Source organism: Phalaenopsis equestris, unplaced genomic scaffold (assembly GCF_001263595.1).
Source record: "Phalaenopsis equestris unplaced genomic scaffold, ASM126359v1 Scaffold000002, whole genome shotgun sequence".
Classification (NCBI taxonomy): Eukaryota; Viridiplantae; Streptophyta; class Magnoliopsida; order Asparagales; family Orchidaceae; genus Phalaenopsis; species Phalaenopsis equestris.
The window spans coordinates 2,882,766-2,899,348 of NW_018164444.1; the positions used below are offsets into that span (position 1 = coordinate 2,882,766).

General features: G+C 39.3%; 1 protein-coding gene across 3 annotated transcripts in view; it reads right to left on the bottom strand.

Moving 5' to 3' along the window:
* Window positions 1-16,583, bottom strand: part of LOC110024400 (protoporphyrinogen oxidase, mitochondrial) — a 76,050-nt gene that overhangs the window by 43,408 nt on the left and 16,059 nt on the right. For 2 of the 3 annotated variants that reach the window (XM_020724361.1, XM_020724345.1), the window contains 2 exons: window positions 10,641-10,691; window positions 10,485-10,541 (listed from right to left, as the gene is read on the bottom strand). The exons of the other annotated variant lie outside the window; for it this stretch is intronic. In XM_020724361.1, coding sequence (XP_020580020.1) covers window positions 10,485-10,541; window positions 10,641-10,691 — 108 coding nt within the window. The remainder of the gene's footprint in view (window positions 1-10,484; window positions 10,542-10,640; window positions 10,692-16,583) is intronic. 3 annotated transcript variants of the gene reach the window in all.

Below are 16,583 nucleotides of genomic sequence, written 5' to 3' on the forward strand. Positions count from 1 at the left end.
TTCTGTATCTTTCTCTAGTTGAATCCATCTAGATGTATATTGTATCAGCTGACACGAAAGCAATAATAAATTAGATACAACCATGTTCGAAGCAGCTCGAATAACATAATGAACATTGTTGAAGCACAAATAACATAAATATTGGAATAGTAATAATAGAAAATTCTCCCAAACATATGAAATATCCACAACATTATTAAAACAACACACCAACATAAATATTCCAAACAGATGTAATTAAAAAAAGTGTCTCAAATCTTCATGCGATTGTAATAATATTGTAGGTACGGCCCTTGGGCATCTTCACAAAAAAATCCGAACGGGTTGGATCTTCAAGCAATTCTATCGCAGACAAATACAACTCCAAAAGTTCATTACTTAAATTCAGAATTTCCAGAACAGCATCCAATGAATCAGCTTGTGTTGTGTGTGTGTGCGGGGGGGCATGTGCCGGTGCCGCGGGGGGGGGGGGGGGGTACTGCAAGAAGCCGCTAGATGAGATACCTGGGAAGGTAAGCAACACCACCTTTCTTTTTATTCTCAAACCGAGGAAGCTTAGAACGGTCAGTAGACTCAACTTCACGGGGTTCTGGGCTGGAGACTTCGTTGGAATCACCTGATTGTTCAGCAGCTAAATTCTCGGGCCTGTCATCAAAATATTTGTCAGCCGTCACGACCCCTCCGAACATTCGATCCAACTTCTCCTTCAAATCAGATTCAAGGATGCTGAGTTTAAATTTCTTTGCAGCAGGAACCACCTACAGAGTCATAACATCTACTTCAGTTTTTAAATGAAAATTAAATTGATCACATTAAGGCACATGTCAGATACTCACTGCAAGTCTTTCTGCCCACCACTCCTCGAAAGCATCAATCATTGATCCTCGTCGATCCCATCCCAATTCGTTGGTTATCGTTTCAATTCCTTTGAAAATTTTTAATCCTTCTTGAATTAATCCCACTCATTCTTTAGTTGAATCTTGTCGTACTCTATGTCTGTACTTTCTTTGAATTTTTTGATAATATTTTGTCAATCTTCTTTGTTGAAGAAGATCGTAGGTCTATTTCCAAGCTCTATTTCCTTCAAGCAAATGTCATTAATATTATTTTGGTTTCTCTACCCCATAGTGCGAGTGTAACAATCTATTTAATCAGTCATTGTATTGCTATGATAATAAGAAGAAAGATAAATAAATGAAAATCAAACAATATATGCAAAGCCAACAATCAACCAACCCAACCCACATCCACTAGCCCAACACTAAACAATATGCCTCAACACAACACAGCCACCACCCCAACCCATAACCATATCCCCTGCACATGGCCACCACACCCAACCAAAATCATATGCCCCAGCTTAGAACCACATGCCCAAACCCACAACCATATGCCCAACACAGCCCACCACCCCCAACCAAAACCATATGCACAACATCTAGCATTCACATCTATACCACACAACCTTACCACCGAACAACATTTACAAATCTAAACATCACAAATCCAACGAACAAGCATTCGCATATGTTGACGAAAAAATACTCGAACCACCAACTCCTTGACTACATTCAAAAGAAAAACTACTCAAAACACATTGTCACCACAACCAATAAAAGAACCACCGAATCCATATGCCCAAACAGAGAGCTAGAAAAACCCAACATGTGAATCGTGAGATTGGCGAGAGGAGAGGATACCTGACGGTTTGGGACGGAATCCAATAGGTAGAAGAGACAAGCTACAGCTTTGCCGGACAGCAGAGGAGCGACAGGGAGGGATAGCTTTGTCGAACAGTATAGGAGCGTAAGGGATTCAGCGCCGAACAGAGAGAAAGGGAATTAGGATAGGAGCGAAGAAGGGATAACCAGAGTGATAAGTCACCGCTCGAACGTGCTTAGCCAAAAAAGCATTCTGCCGCGCTCGGGAAGTCGTCCCAAACGGTCGCGATTCGCGGCTAGCCCCCGCACCGCGCTCCTACCGCCAAACCAGACAGACGCTAAATCTATTTTGTGTTTAGATTTTATCCATAGGTAGCCCTTACTCTAGCTTAGAACTATGCTCATTGCTTCACTTAGGTGGACTGCTTTTTGGCTCTAGTTTGGCCAAACAAAGAAAACTCAAACCTTAGACTTCACCTCTCTAGCCCTAAGAAGCCATAAACTTCTTTAAATGTTAGCTATAGGAGTCCTACTCTTGCTAAAAGTAATGCAAACAAATTCTAAAAACCCCTTGGCCTATGTAGTGCCTCATAAGAACCTTGACCTACCCTAGTGTTGGAGCTTGCCTATAGAACCTTTTTGGTCTTGAGTGACTCAATTGAAATCTAACATACTCCTAAGATTTAAAAAGTTTATTGTGGGGTTCACCCAATCCCAATAAAAAAAAATAATAAAATAATAAAATAAAAACACTAGGACTGCTTCAAACTAAACTCAAACATAATTCAAACCAACCCTGAAGTCCTTTGGGATCGATAGGGAGGTAATAACTAAAATTCCCTTTCTCTAAGATATCATAGCCCATTATATGTCCTGTTTTGCCTTAGCCACTCTTAGGAACCTTTTCTGAGCTAAGCTAAATCCAATTAACTCATTTGAATATTTAATCAAATAATAAACCAAAGTGTAGGGTAGCCCAGACCCTCATCTATAGGCAATATTGACCCTAAACTAACAAAGGGGGGACCCAAAACCAAAAGTCTAACCCAGAACTTTTAAAACACAATTGAAACCTATCAAACCACTGCAAGCTCTTTTGTAATAGGATAAACTTAAATCCAAATCATAGAAACTCAATCCAGGCCACAAGTGGGCCTTGGGGTTTAATTGATTCAGCTATTAACCAACAAACCATACCATTTCCTAAGACCAAACTCACGAATTAAGGACATCCTTATCTAACCAAATTACGTGAATTCCATTTAGTCAGCCCTACTCCAACCCTATGTCAACCCATTGAGATCCCAAGACTATAGAAGTTCTATGACATACCCCTTTGGATGGAACCAAGGGTATTAGGAAGCCTTGCTTTGGACATAGAGGATGTCATAGAACTTGGATAGGCTAAGGTTGACCACAATCAAGCCACTTGGGCCATGTTCAAACTTGGATAGACAATGGAGGCCAAGTAATCTACCTTCGAACCCCTTGAACTTAAACCTTGAATAGTTCAAATGGCTAGAATCTTTGCCTAAGCTAACCAAGACCCTTAGTTAGAACCCCATGTTGACCCAACCCACTTGAGATAGCCCAAGGGGTTGAAACCTCATTGACAAGTTGAATTGAGCTGAATTGACTTCCTTAGCCAAATCAAACCCAACCTAACCCAAATCAGCTCTTCTCTTAGCTTCATTTGGCTTCACCCGAATCTTCTAAGCTTTGTCAGGTGTTGGCCTCATTTTCAGTGAGGTTTTAGTTTCCCAGAACCCAAAATCTAGTCTTATAAATCTAGTCTTATGAGTTCCTTGTTGACCATCTTAGCAGACTAGTAATGGAGCCCACCTCCCGCAGAACTTCAAACCACTTTTTGACTCATTTTGTGAAGAGCTCGCATGAGCGGTTCCAAGCACTCAACTTCTAGTTACAAGGGCTAAGGACCAACATGTAGAGAACCCGAAAAATGAGTTCTTACAGGATCAGACAGTCTTAGGTGAACCCTCCGTGACTCAACAACACACTTGCTACACCACGCACGAAGTTGACACATTTTTTGCCCGATCGTCGGCGAGCTTGATCGGACTACCCCAGATGACAAAACAGACCGCGTCGACGCGTCCGGAACGTCAATTTTAGCTAGGAATGACACCCATATTGTTAGGTTTACACGCGCGCACAAACAACACAAAATATGATGCACGTTTTTTTTTATTAGCGGACGTGGGCCCGGGCTCAACCCAGGTTCAACTTGAGTTTGACTTGGGCTGAATATGAGCTAAGCACGGGCTAATTACTTCAGCTCACAAATATCAAATTTTAAATCTATCATTTAATCCCACAATAATTGGATATAATTAAGGATTAATTCTTTTCCAATTAAGTTTCCTCTGTGCAAGGAAAGTATTTAATTCCCCGCCAAAGCTTTCACGTAACAGCTCCCAGGTTCTGAGTTGTCCCCCTGCACCGAGATCTTCGCTTGCCTCGCCTCCCCCTCAAGCGATCTCCTCCTTCTTACGCCAAAGACCCCCGCTTGAGACTCGCCTTCCTCGTCTCCTCTTCCGCTCACCTAACCCCTCTCCTCTGCACTGAAGCCCTTGTCTGCCTCATCCTTCTAATTTGCCTCCTCGCGGCACCGAGACCACTCGATCCCACTCCCACTCGCCTTTCCCTATTTCGACCGAGGTTGCTTGCCTCTCATCCGAACCGAGGTTGCTCGCCTCTCCTCTGCACGAAGCCGCTCAGCTCTCCCGTATACGTCTGATTCGCCTCCCCCGCTCTCGATAGTACACCTCCGTTCTCTTTCCCCCGTTCGAAAGTCTATGTCGATCGTCTGCCACACTCCCGCCCGCAGGTTTGCACTCCTCGATCTTACTTTCTACTTTGATTGTTCCTTATTGTTCACCACAAACCAAAGCATTTGGTTCGAACAATTCTTGAAACTTTCTAAGTTTATTGCATAATACTATTTCTGTTCTCAAACTTTTGTTATGTCAATTACTCCTCTGCATTTTTTCACGTGGACCGGTTTGGCATTGGAGGTAATTTTAATGGGATGTCTTTTTTCTGTTCTTAATATCTAAACATTTTATTTGTGTTAGATAATACTCTAATTTTAATGTTGTCTTCTGAAAACGAATCGCATGGTTAGAGAGAATTATGCCTCCACACCTTAAATTGTTTGCTATTATTTCTCCAAAACTAACTGTGTCTTGCATTGGACGAAACCTAGTTCAATTTGATTATGTCATATTGTTTAGACAATGTCAAGTTGTGAACTGCTCTCTTAAGGCAACTGTTTTTTTTATTGTGTGGTTGGTGTACAGATATTTCTTCTCATGCTTCATAGCTGCTATCATTTCATTTTTTGATCAGTTTACTGGTTAGGATGATTCAATATCTGTGAACATTATATTTTTTATGAATTCATACTTCAACTATTGTTTGACAACTAGAAGTGAGCATTAATGCATTTAACCTGTGATAGTAAAGCTGATGTGAAGAGTCTTCTTTGATGTGGTTGACATTACTGGTTTCCATTATCAATTTGTTAGAGTTAGCATATTTATTCTCTTCAGTTCTACGGGTCTTTTTTTTTTGTTATACTTGAATATCACCACTCCAGAAAAGAATGAAAAGAAAAAGGTTTGGAACTATTTTGGCATCGTTTGGATAATTTACATGCACAAAGGCATCGTTTTATAGCGGTTTTGAACACTGTTTTGGAACTATTTTGGCTCTTCGTTTTTATTGTTTTAGGGATTTGAAAATGTTGTGAGAGCTTTTAAAATGCTATGAGATCTTTTGGAGAGCTGAGAGAGTTGTTTGGGTGCTGAAATTGTGGTCTGGGCTGCTGTAGGTAGCTTACAAGTACTCCAAATTCCAAAAGTTTAGGGGAATTTACATGCACAAAGGCATCTTTTTATAGCGGTTTTGAACACTGTTTTGGAACTATTTTGGCTCTTCGTTTTTATTGTTTTAGGGATTTGAAAATGTTGTGAGAGCTTTTAAAATGCTATGAGATCTTTTGGAGAGCTGAGAGAGTTGTTTGGGTGCTGAAATTGTGGTCTGGGCTGCTGTAGGTAGCTTACAAGTACTCCAAATTCCAAAAGTTTAGGGGAATTTACATGCACAAAGGCATCTTTTTATAGCGGTTTTGAACACTGTTTTGGAACTATTTTGGCTCTTCGTTTTTATTGTTTTAGGGATTTGAAAATGTTGTGAGAGCTTTTAAAATGCTATGAGATCTTTTGGAGAGCTGAGAGAGTTGTTTGGGTGCTGAAATTGTGGTCTGGGCTGCTGTAGGTAGCTTACAAGTACTGCAAATTAATTTTGGAGTACTGTGAGAGCTTTTAGAGTGCTACGAGATCTTTTGGATAGTTGTGAGAGCTGTTTGGGTGCTGAAATTGTGGTTTGGGCTGATGTAGGTAGCTTACAAGTGCTACAAATTACTGTTTGGAGTGTTGTGAAAGCTTTTAGAATGCTATGAGATCTTTTGGAGAGTTGTGAAAGCTGTTTGGGTGCTGAAATTGTGGTCTGGGCTGTTGTAGGCAGCTTACAAGTGCTGTGAATTACTGTTTGGAATGCTGTGAGAACTTTTGGAGTGTTGTGAGAACTATAGGTGTTGTAAGGATTTACATGCTATTAATTGGAACACAATTAAGTGTTGTTTGGGGCATTTCGGGGCATTTCGAGAGCTAATTTTGGGCAGTTTTGGCACCATGTTGGAACCACTTTAACACCGTTTGGGCGAAATTTTAGCACTGTTTTATGCACCAATTTTTGGAGAGGTTTATGTAGCCTTTAAGTACTGATTTACGTACTGCATTGAGGTTTTTCTGGATTATTATTTAAACGCTTTTAGGCTGATTCACTTACTGTTTTCCCCCTTTTCGGCTTTACTAATTTTGGAAGTGGGCCGACCTCCTCCTTTTGTTTTATTTATTTTTAAATAGTTAAGTCGAAAAATGGGAGTTTCTGATTTAATTATTTGGAAGACACTTAGAAATTTGAGGATTAGTTGGAAAACACTTAATTGAGGATATAACACCTTAAATCACTTTAAGCACAAGTTAAAGTGTATGCTTCCTAGATTTTAAGAGCACTCCCGAGGTGAGAGTCCACCTACCTAATTCGTTCCTCAGCATGATCTTCCTAGAATTTAGGAGCACACCCTAAATGAGAGTCCATCCACTTAATTCTTAGCATAGGTTCCTAGATTTTAGGAGCACTCTCTAGGTGAGAGTCTATCTACCTAATTTTCGAATAAATAATGTAACTAAGAACTTGACCCTGATTCACAAATTGATTAAGACACTAGGCATGAGGATGCACCGAGGCGTAGTTCATTCTTCCTTAATTCAATCAATATTAGAATTCTCGCAATGACTTAACCTACAGTGAAACCCAATGCGCCAGGATTTGAGCTTGAACATTACACTCAAATTCTCCTAGCAATTGGGGATATTTGTTAAAGCCATATATAGATCACCAGACTAGAATAAGTCTAGGGATTAGGTGGCGGGGCAATGACGACATTGTTTATGTGTGCTTAAACGAAAGATACAAAGTGGGATTATTAGAATAGTATCTCCTACCTCAAGGATTTTCAATAAGAGAGAAAATGACCGATGATACTATTCGCCGACTCTTGGTAGGATTGTTACGCTCTTAAATTGTCAGTAGTTCTAGCACGATTAGAGTGACTAGCTTGTGAACTACACGACTATACAAAATATTTATAAAAATAAAACAAAATCTCTTTTGCATGTTAAAAAGAATTCTGCATAAAAAAATAAAAAATAACAACTTTTGCATGAAAATCAAATGATTTTTCTATGAAAATTTATAAAGGTCCACGAATTTTTCTATGAAAATTTATAAAGTATAAAGGTCCACAACTAATCACTTGGATTGAGGTTAAGGACTGCCCTCCGTAGATTGTCGGGATGGTAACACTTGTTCAAGATCGGGAAACACACAGTTCAGCTCTGAGCCCCCACTTCTACCAATGTCTTACACCTAGTTCTGGTCTTTCATATGTGACTAAGTGTTTCTTTTGCTTGTGATTTCTACGACTCATTTTTCTGACTTTTATGCTAGTTTTTTTCGCCTTGTTTATTTTTCTTGCAAGTTTATTTAAATCTGCTACAAATCATATTATGCTCGCAATATTAATCACGCAACAATAGCAGATGCTCAGGTACGCTTTTACAGTTTATCTACAACATTTTTTTTTACTTTACTGCATTTTACTTTTCAAGTACCTTTTATTTACCTACAATTTGTTTATTCTTCATGTAAAATTAAAACTGAAACAAAACAAAACCAAACTTTGACATCAAAACTGTGAAACATAAACCACCAATCTCAAACACTTAAACTCTGGATTCATCGCTACAAGAGGAGCTTGGAGTCAACTTTGTGGACAACACGATGAGGAACTTGGATCGAGCGACAAGAGGATCTTCTTCAATAATCTCTCTCTCCTTAGTCTAAATAACACATAGGACTTCGAGGTAGCTCGCCTTAGTCTAAATAACAACACATAGGACTTCGAGGTAGTTCGCTTAAACTCTGGATTCATCGCTACAAGAGGAGCTTGGAGTCAACTTTGTGGACAACACGATGAGGAACTTGGATCGAGCGACAAGAGGATCTTCTTCAACAATCTCTCTCTCCTTAGTCTAAATAACAACACATAGGACTTCGAGGTAGTTCGCTCAGCTCGACATAAATCCTCGCACCCTCTTTAGGCGTGCAGCTTAAGTCCTAACTCGCCTTAGTTTCCGAGGTTATTGTATGGCACGACGTAACCCCTCTTATCTCTGCGGGCTATTTGCATAATTAGTTGTTATGCAAGTGTAAGTCCCAAATAATAAAATTTACAGGATTAAACACTCAAATAACATCGTCTCTAAGACTCAGCCACACATTATGATAGCTTGGAAAGTCACTGATGTTTTCTCCTCAGAATCTGTGACATCCATTACCTTTCATTTCTTTGGACTCCTGAAAATAACTGTTCCTATTTGAGCCACTCACTTGTTTTTTCACGTCTTACCGTGAAAACTTAAATTTTAAATTCTTGAAGACTAGTACCTCTAATCGTTATCGAGAGTTTTCTCAAGTAACTCCCGTCATTTGGGATGTAATTAACTATAGGGATTTGTCTCTATATGGAACTTGAAACCCAAGTAAAATAAATCTTATCTAATCTTTATATTAGGTAGGGGAACTTGTCGGTCACATATAAAAGGTTCGCAGACCAAACGGATGTCACAAATCTCTTGGTTTGCAGGATTAAGTCCATCACGTCCATCCCCGAGATATACACTTATCTTTCGGGAAAGTGCAATAATCGCGGTATCGGACACGATTATGCAAACTACTGGACGAATGAGATCCATTTGATCTCATTTTTCAAAATTTAAAACGCACTACTTTCAAAACCCAAATTATATACATCTTATATTTAAATTAAATTTCAAAATTATTTTTCAAATCTTCAAAAAGTTGACCGACACCTGTTATATTTAAATCAACTACCCAGCTGGCTCCCCCAGCCTATGCCAAAAAGGCATCCATGGAATAGATGTCATAGAAAATATTTAATCTACAGCTACTGTGGAGCCCTTTCGGTTAGATATTTGTGTAAATATGGTAGATGAATAGTATAGTTTTAAATATTTTTTATTGGTTTGGATGCATTATGTTGAGGTACGATGAATTCATAGAATTGTGAGGTTGTCTGGATGTCTGTTGTAATAAGGACTATATGACATTGACAATGCATCTGGATGTTATCTATACATGTGCAATTTTGCATCTTGCAGTTATTTTGAATGAAAAAGGTCCAATATAGAGCCTCTTTATACCTTGAATCTTTAAATGTAAGGCTATAAACTAGTAAGCATTTTTATATTATTTTTGCATTTCAGGTATGTAAGAGGTCATGAATTGTCTAGGTGCAATCATTTTGTTGTAGTGTAAATTAAGTTTTGGTGATTGCAGACGAGGTATGCCTCGGTAGTTCATTTCATTGCTTCTGTCAGAGCCATCCATTGCAACGTAAAATTTTTAAGTTCCTAAGCTGGGCTGTTCCAAGAATATTGTACGCTATAAATTCAAACTAACCACAAACAAATCTAATCATCCAAATTTTATCAAATTGAATCAGTAATCAAAAAATTGTTATGCCATCTGGCATATAAGATTTGGAAACATATTGTTCACAAAAAATGATGTATGCTTGAACGAGTATGCCAAGTCGCAGATAAATTAGAAAATGGATCTAAGAAATCACAAGGCAGATATTAAAGGCATTTCTGGCTTCAACACTGTACCTTCTGTAAAATCTAGAATGTTTAAGAGTCTTAAAGTAAGAAGGATTGACAACAGCTTAACAGCCGGCTGACAAAAAAAAATTATTAAATAATCATTAAAAATGTAATAAAAGTAGATTTCATGTCTTTCCAAGCTTAGCTCAGCAACAGCCAGCGATTTTTTATATTGACCAAAAAGTAAAAGAGTTTAGATCTAAGTCACCTAAATAGACAATTTTTTTCTCAAAAGTCATGTGACATGCCACAATAAAAGAGCAAAATAACGTAATATCACTTTCAACAGCATTTGTATGCTGAATATAATTCAAGTTTAGTTAGAGATAAAATTGGCCATACAATAAAATTGAATATAATAATTAATCTATTAATAAGGCGCAAATTTTTTCTTAGAACAAAAATATTTGAGATCAGTTTTTTAATTACTAAAAATAAAACATGACAACTGACAATTATAGTGAGAATTCTAAGTGTTAGCAAAACGAACCTTTGATTGTGTTGAAAGGATATCGGTTTTGATTAGTGCAACTGGATTTGAAGGAATCTGACATGGAAAAAAAAAGATAGGTATCAGCTGTTATTGATATCCCTGAAAATGAGCAAGGCAAAAATGAAGAGTTGTGTATTTCTGAAAGGACTTTACCAATTTTGGCATCCCGTTCCTCACAACATAGCGCTTGTTTTGAGAAATAGGCTGTTCAAATGGCAGTAGGTTCAAAATTTGATTTCAAATCATTATATTCAACATTAAAGAATATTGGATTGACGCATGAGAAGAGAATATGGGGCAAAAATACGCATAAAACATCATCATCAGTGGCCAAATTTTAATTATTTGAGGTGAATTTATGAATCCCGATTCCATATTCATCATGTTAGAGTAACATGATGTGTTAACACTAGTTTATATAAAGATTTTGCTCAATTTTAGTCGAGTTAGCTTTTACCTACTACTGTCCAATTCCCTTTATAATCCTCTTAATTTAAATCTTATGTAGATTTCATACTAATGCACTACATTCCATCTTAAAAACTACTTTAATCAATAAATTGCAGTACCTTATGTTCTGAACTAACGTTAGCAATTAATTCTGCTTACTTCATACACTGGAATCTATAAAGAACAGCAATTTTAAAAAATTAAGCTTCAAAATTCTGAAATTTTAGAGCTTTCAACTTATGATTGAGTACAATAAGCCAAGTGGAAATCAATGTGATTAACATCGAGGTAGTGTTCAGGTTCACTTCTAGATCCAACATTTTTTGGATTATGCTCTGATTTACTTGATAATTGAAACAATTAAAAATTTTTAGGGCAATTTTATTTCAACTAAAGTTATTTATTTGATCGCCGAAAGCAACGGTTAAAATACCGGTGGTCCTTTGATCCTTTTTTATGGGAAAATATAAAGCAAGGAATGGAGAGACCTTCAAAATTCTTTCCCATATACATTAGAGATTGTACCATCAGCCAAATCAAACCGAAGCACTTTCAATCAGTGAATTTGAGATCCCTCTACCCCTTTTACCCTCCAATCTATCCCATCCTGTCTGAAAACATAGTCTCATCAACAATTCAAGCTGGGTTTACTTCATCAAGCTTGACAAGAAAATATGCTTTCCAGGAATTCTAGGTGTACCGGAACTAGTAGGAAAAGCAGTGGAATCACAAGAATAAAGTTTCATTAAGATTAAAATAGAATTACAACATGACTTGAACGGATATAACAACACAAAACATAAAACTACACAAGCAAACACTCCTAAATGTATCCCAATGAGTGGTGGAAGTCAGCTAGAGGGATAGAGATGATTGGAAGGGATGACGACAACCACAGGAGGTGGGTGGTAGTAAAGGAAAGGTGCGGAACTGTATGAACAGCAAGTGGGAAAGGTTGTAGATGGTCGGCAGTGGTAGTGTGGTGGTTGGGAGAAGTTGAAAGAAGTTAGAGATGCGGAACAACAGTAATAACCTGCAGCAAGGGGGAATGGTTGGGTGTCGGGGTGACAAAGGGAGAGTTCGGGGACTGAGGAGTGGGGAAGAGAAGGTTTGGGGAAAGTAAAAAGAGAGGATACAATCACCACTTTGGAGAGGATATACTACCTCCCCGGATGCAACCCACAAAGAGGAAAAGAACTCTACACGAGAATCTGAGAAAAACAAGTACTACTGACACCCACACATATAAGGCCAACAAATTATAGACTACCAAAAAACTTCTACATAAAGGAAAAGGATGGGAAGACGAGAAGAATCCAAAGAAAACCCTTCCCAAAATTCCTACAGGTGTCGCCTCTGGTTCGCGAAGGATCGCGAAACATCGAATGAGAATCGTGATATTGCCCTGCCTACAGTTCATGCGAGACTTCGCGGGTCTTCTGGCCCGCGGGATCAAAGCACCCCATATCGGAACGCATTTAGCGCCCGTATTCGGAAGCTGATTTCAGCACCCACGTCAGTCTCCTTAGGTTAGAGGGCTTGGAGTTCATAGGTCAAAGCTTCTGTTTTATCGTCAGCCACCCCGGATCCCACTGGTGACTGCATTGTCGCCCAAGTATTTCAAGGTCTTTCCTAGCTTGCGAGCCCATGTCCATATATCGATCTGTCATCCTGAGGCTGCAGACCACGCTTACACTGTTGAATCTTCCCAAGATAACCCAAGATAGGTTCAAACGGGAGTACAGTGAGAGTAATATGACCCATCTCGCACGGTGGTGGTGTTGTTTGTACGGCGTCGACCCGACATAACCTCGATCGTATCTGTCATGTATCTAGGAGGGTGTCTCAGTAATCTTGTCTTATGTCATTACCAAAATTGATCCCACTGACGTTGCTATGCTGATAAAAGATCCTATGACCTCGGGTTCCATCGAAGAAAAGAGGGTGATGCGCTTCGCGTCCATGGTAAAAGGATACATGTTTTTATATCTGTCGTGTTTAGTCTTCCGGTCAAACTGCCACAGTCGTCCCAACAAAATGTGGCAGGCGTTCATGAAAATCACATCACACCACACCTGGTCCTGTAGTTGGCCTCTAATAGAAAACTCTACCAAGCATCTTCGGTCGATGTTAACATGATTCTCCTTCTTCAGCCACATCAGCGAATATGTCTGGGAATGTCTTTGCGTCGCAAGTCCCAATCTCTTTACCATCTGTGTCGATGTCACATTCTTGTTGCTTCCGCCGTCGATAATTAAATTGCATACATTTTTGTTCACTTTGCAGCGGGTGTATAATATATTGTGGTGAAGTCACTGCGAATCCCTAGTGTCATTAGTCTGCAGTATTCGTCAAATCACGAGCTTCTCCCCTTAATGTGGGGGAAACTGATACTCCTCATCCTGTTCCTCAGCTTTCTCCTCATCGCTAATCTCTTCCATGACACTCTGATCAGTAAGTAAGACTACTCTGCTCGTGGGACAGGTGAAGGCTATATGATCATAACTGTGGCATTTAAAATATTTCCTGGCTGGTACAGTGTTGGAGGCACCACCTTTCTCCTGCTTTTCGCCCTAATTTGGATTGTTATTCTCGTGCCCGGGTTGGCTAGTCTCTCCTGAGGTGCCCTTATCGGACATGGTGATTGTAGGTGGCGTGTTGCTTGAAGGTGTTGCCTAAAGGATGGTTGTTGTCTGTTTTACTTTTGTTGTCTTTCCACCTTCAATGTTAATGTTTGGACATCCTCCAACGTTCAGTATAACTGCAATTGTACCACATTGTTGATGGCAAGGTTCGAACCCTTCAGATATCTAGCTATCGTATGTTTTTCTGGCTCCGGTGGCTCGCATTTAAGCTGCAATGGTCGAATTTGGCTGTGAACTCCTCAACTAAAAAATCCCTTTGTTGTGAGTTGTAAAGTTTCAGAAACATATCTTGGCGATAGTAGAGTGGGAGGTACTTTCTGCATTGTTTTTTTCATCTTCTCCCACTTGATTATCTTCTCATTGCCTTCTCTTTTCCTCTACTTTTGTAGATTTTCCCACGATAAGGAGATATTTTTCTCTAGTTTAATAACAACTAGCTTGACTCGTTTGTCCTATGGTACAACTTTATATTTGAAAATTCGTTCAACTGATTGCAGTCAGTCGATAAACTCATCGAGATTCATACCTCCTTCAAACTCTGGGTGGTCTATCTCGATGCCAAAGTCCCGCTAACCTCCATAAGGCACCTCTTCTCTCGGCTTCCTTTGATATTGGATACCAAAACAGTGTGGCTGATATTCTCGGCATTATGATCTTCTCTGTGGAACGAATTCATTTCCTTATCCCTGTCTTTTTTTTTTACTTTTTCAAGCACAGTCAAAGGTAACCTCTTCTTGGTTCCCGTCATCTAGCTCTGCAAGTTTCTGTTGTAGATGACGGATTTCTCGTTGATTCTCCTCCCAGGTCAAGTCCGGCGTACCTCTTCGCGGTGGCATGGCTAGGGTTGGAAATCATAAAAAAAAAATCGATGGAGGTGGCTTGGGTAGGGGCGAATGCTAGGAAATTCTAGGATGGAACTAGGATTGAACTAGCTTTGATACCAAATAATACCGGAACTAGTAGGAAAAACAATGAAACACATAAAAAAACATTCATTAATATTAAATTAGGGTTACATCATAACATGAATGGAAATAACAATACAAAACATAAAATGACACAAGAAAACACTCCCAAATGTATCACAATGGGTGGTGGAGGTTGACTAGAGCGATAGGGATGATTGAGAGGGATGACGACAACCACTAGAGGCGAGCGGTAGCGAATGGAATGTGTGAAACTGTATGGACAACAATTGAGAATAGTTGTAGGTGGTCGACAACAGTAGTGTGGTGGTTGGGAGAAGCTGAAAGGAGTGAGAGAGGCGGGATAGCAGTAATAACCTGCATAAAGGGGAATGGTTGGTTATTGATTAAGGGAGAGGCTGAGGAGTGGGGAAAAGAAGGTTTGGGGAAGGTAAGAAGGGATGATGCAATCACCGCCTTGGAGAAAATACAACTGAAGCACCACCACCTCCTCGAATACATCCCACAAAGGGGAAAAAAACTCCACATAGGACTATGAGAAAAAATACAAACACTACTGACTTCCACAAGCACAAGACCAGCAATTTATAGACTCCCAAAAAAACATCTACACAAAAAAAGGGTGGGAACGCAAGAAGGATCCAGAACAGTAGTGTGGTGGTTGGGAGAAGCTGAAAGGAGTGAGAGAGGCGGGATAGTAGTAATAACCTGCATAAAGGGGAATGGTTGGTTATCGGGGTGATTGAGGGAGAGGCTGAGGAGTGGGGAAAAGAAGGTTTGGGGAAGGTAAGAAGGGATGATGCAATCACCGCCTTGGAGAAAATACAACTGAAGCACCACCACCTCCTCGAATACAACCCACAAAGGGGAAAAAAACTCCACATAGGACTATGAGAAAAAATACAAACACTAGTGACTTCCACACGCACAAGACCAGCAATTTATAGACTCCCAAAAAAACATCTACACAAAAAAAGGGTGGGAACGCAAGAAGGATCCAGAAAAACCCTTCCATAAATTCCTATAGGCCTCGCCCCTGGTTTGCGAAGGATCGCGGGACATCGCGTGTGAATCACAATCCTACCCTGCCTACAATCCTACGAGACTTCACGGGCCTTCTAGCTCGCGGGATAGAAGCGCACGACATTGATTTTAGTATCCACATCACTAGATTCCTGGAAACCACTCCAGCAGAGTTTTTAGGTAGACGGATTTCCACAAAAAAATTAGATTCAGAAAAAATAATGACCCATTTCTTGTGGAAAAATCTATCAAAACTGAGCTTTCTTATTGTAATGAACCTCACTTATCCCTTATTGATCACTTTCTATTGATTATAACAACGATCTCTAGTTGTTATTACTTATTATTTGTTCTTATTCTCTCATTATGTATTTCTTATTTTTGTTTTATTATGTTTTATTTTATTTCCCTCACTTATCCCTTATTGATCACTTTTATTATTTTCTTTAGGTAGATTCTAGTTGTTATTACTTATTATTTGTTCTTATTCTCTCATTATGTATTTCTTATTTTTGTTTTATTATGTTTTATTTTATTTCCCTCACTTATCCCTTATTGATCACTTTCTATTGATTATAACAGCGATCTCTAGCTGTTATTACTTATTATTTGTTCTTTCCCTACTTGTTCTATCATATTTTGTTTCGTTCTTTTATTATGTCTACTGTAATTGAGTTTAAATACCCCTACTCCTTTTAACAATATTATGTTGCTCTATTTTCTAAAGTTCACATGGTATCAAAGACACGGTTCTAACCCTAGCAGTCGTTGGACCTTTTCCAACCGACTGGATCTCCTTTCAGATGGCCTTCCAGGCTTTCCTTCCCAGCTTTCCTTCCTGTGCAGTTTTTCCGCCATACTTTCCCGTCAGGGAAGCCACTATAGATAGAGAAGAATGGTGGTTAAGGAAGCACTGCCTTTCTTCCTATTGTTTGCTGCTCCCGCAAGGTTTCCCGCAATTGGGTTTCGTCCGCTTACTTTCCAAGCCCGGTTCCATCCGCTCTTCTTCGCCACTTTCTTCGTAATTTGGTTATGTCTGCTCCTTCTGAGGA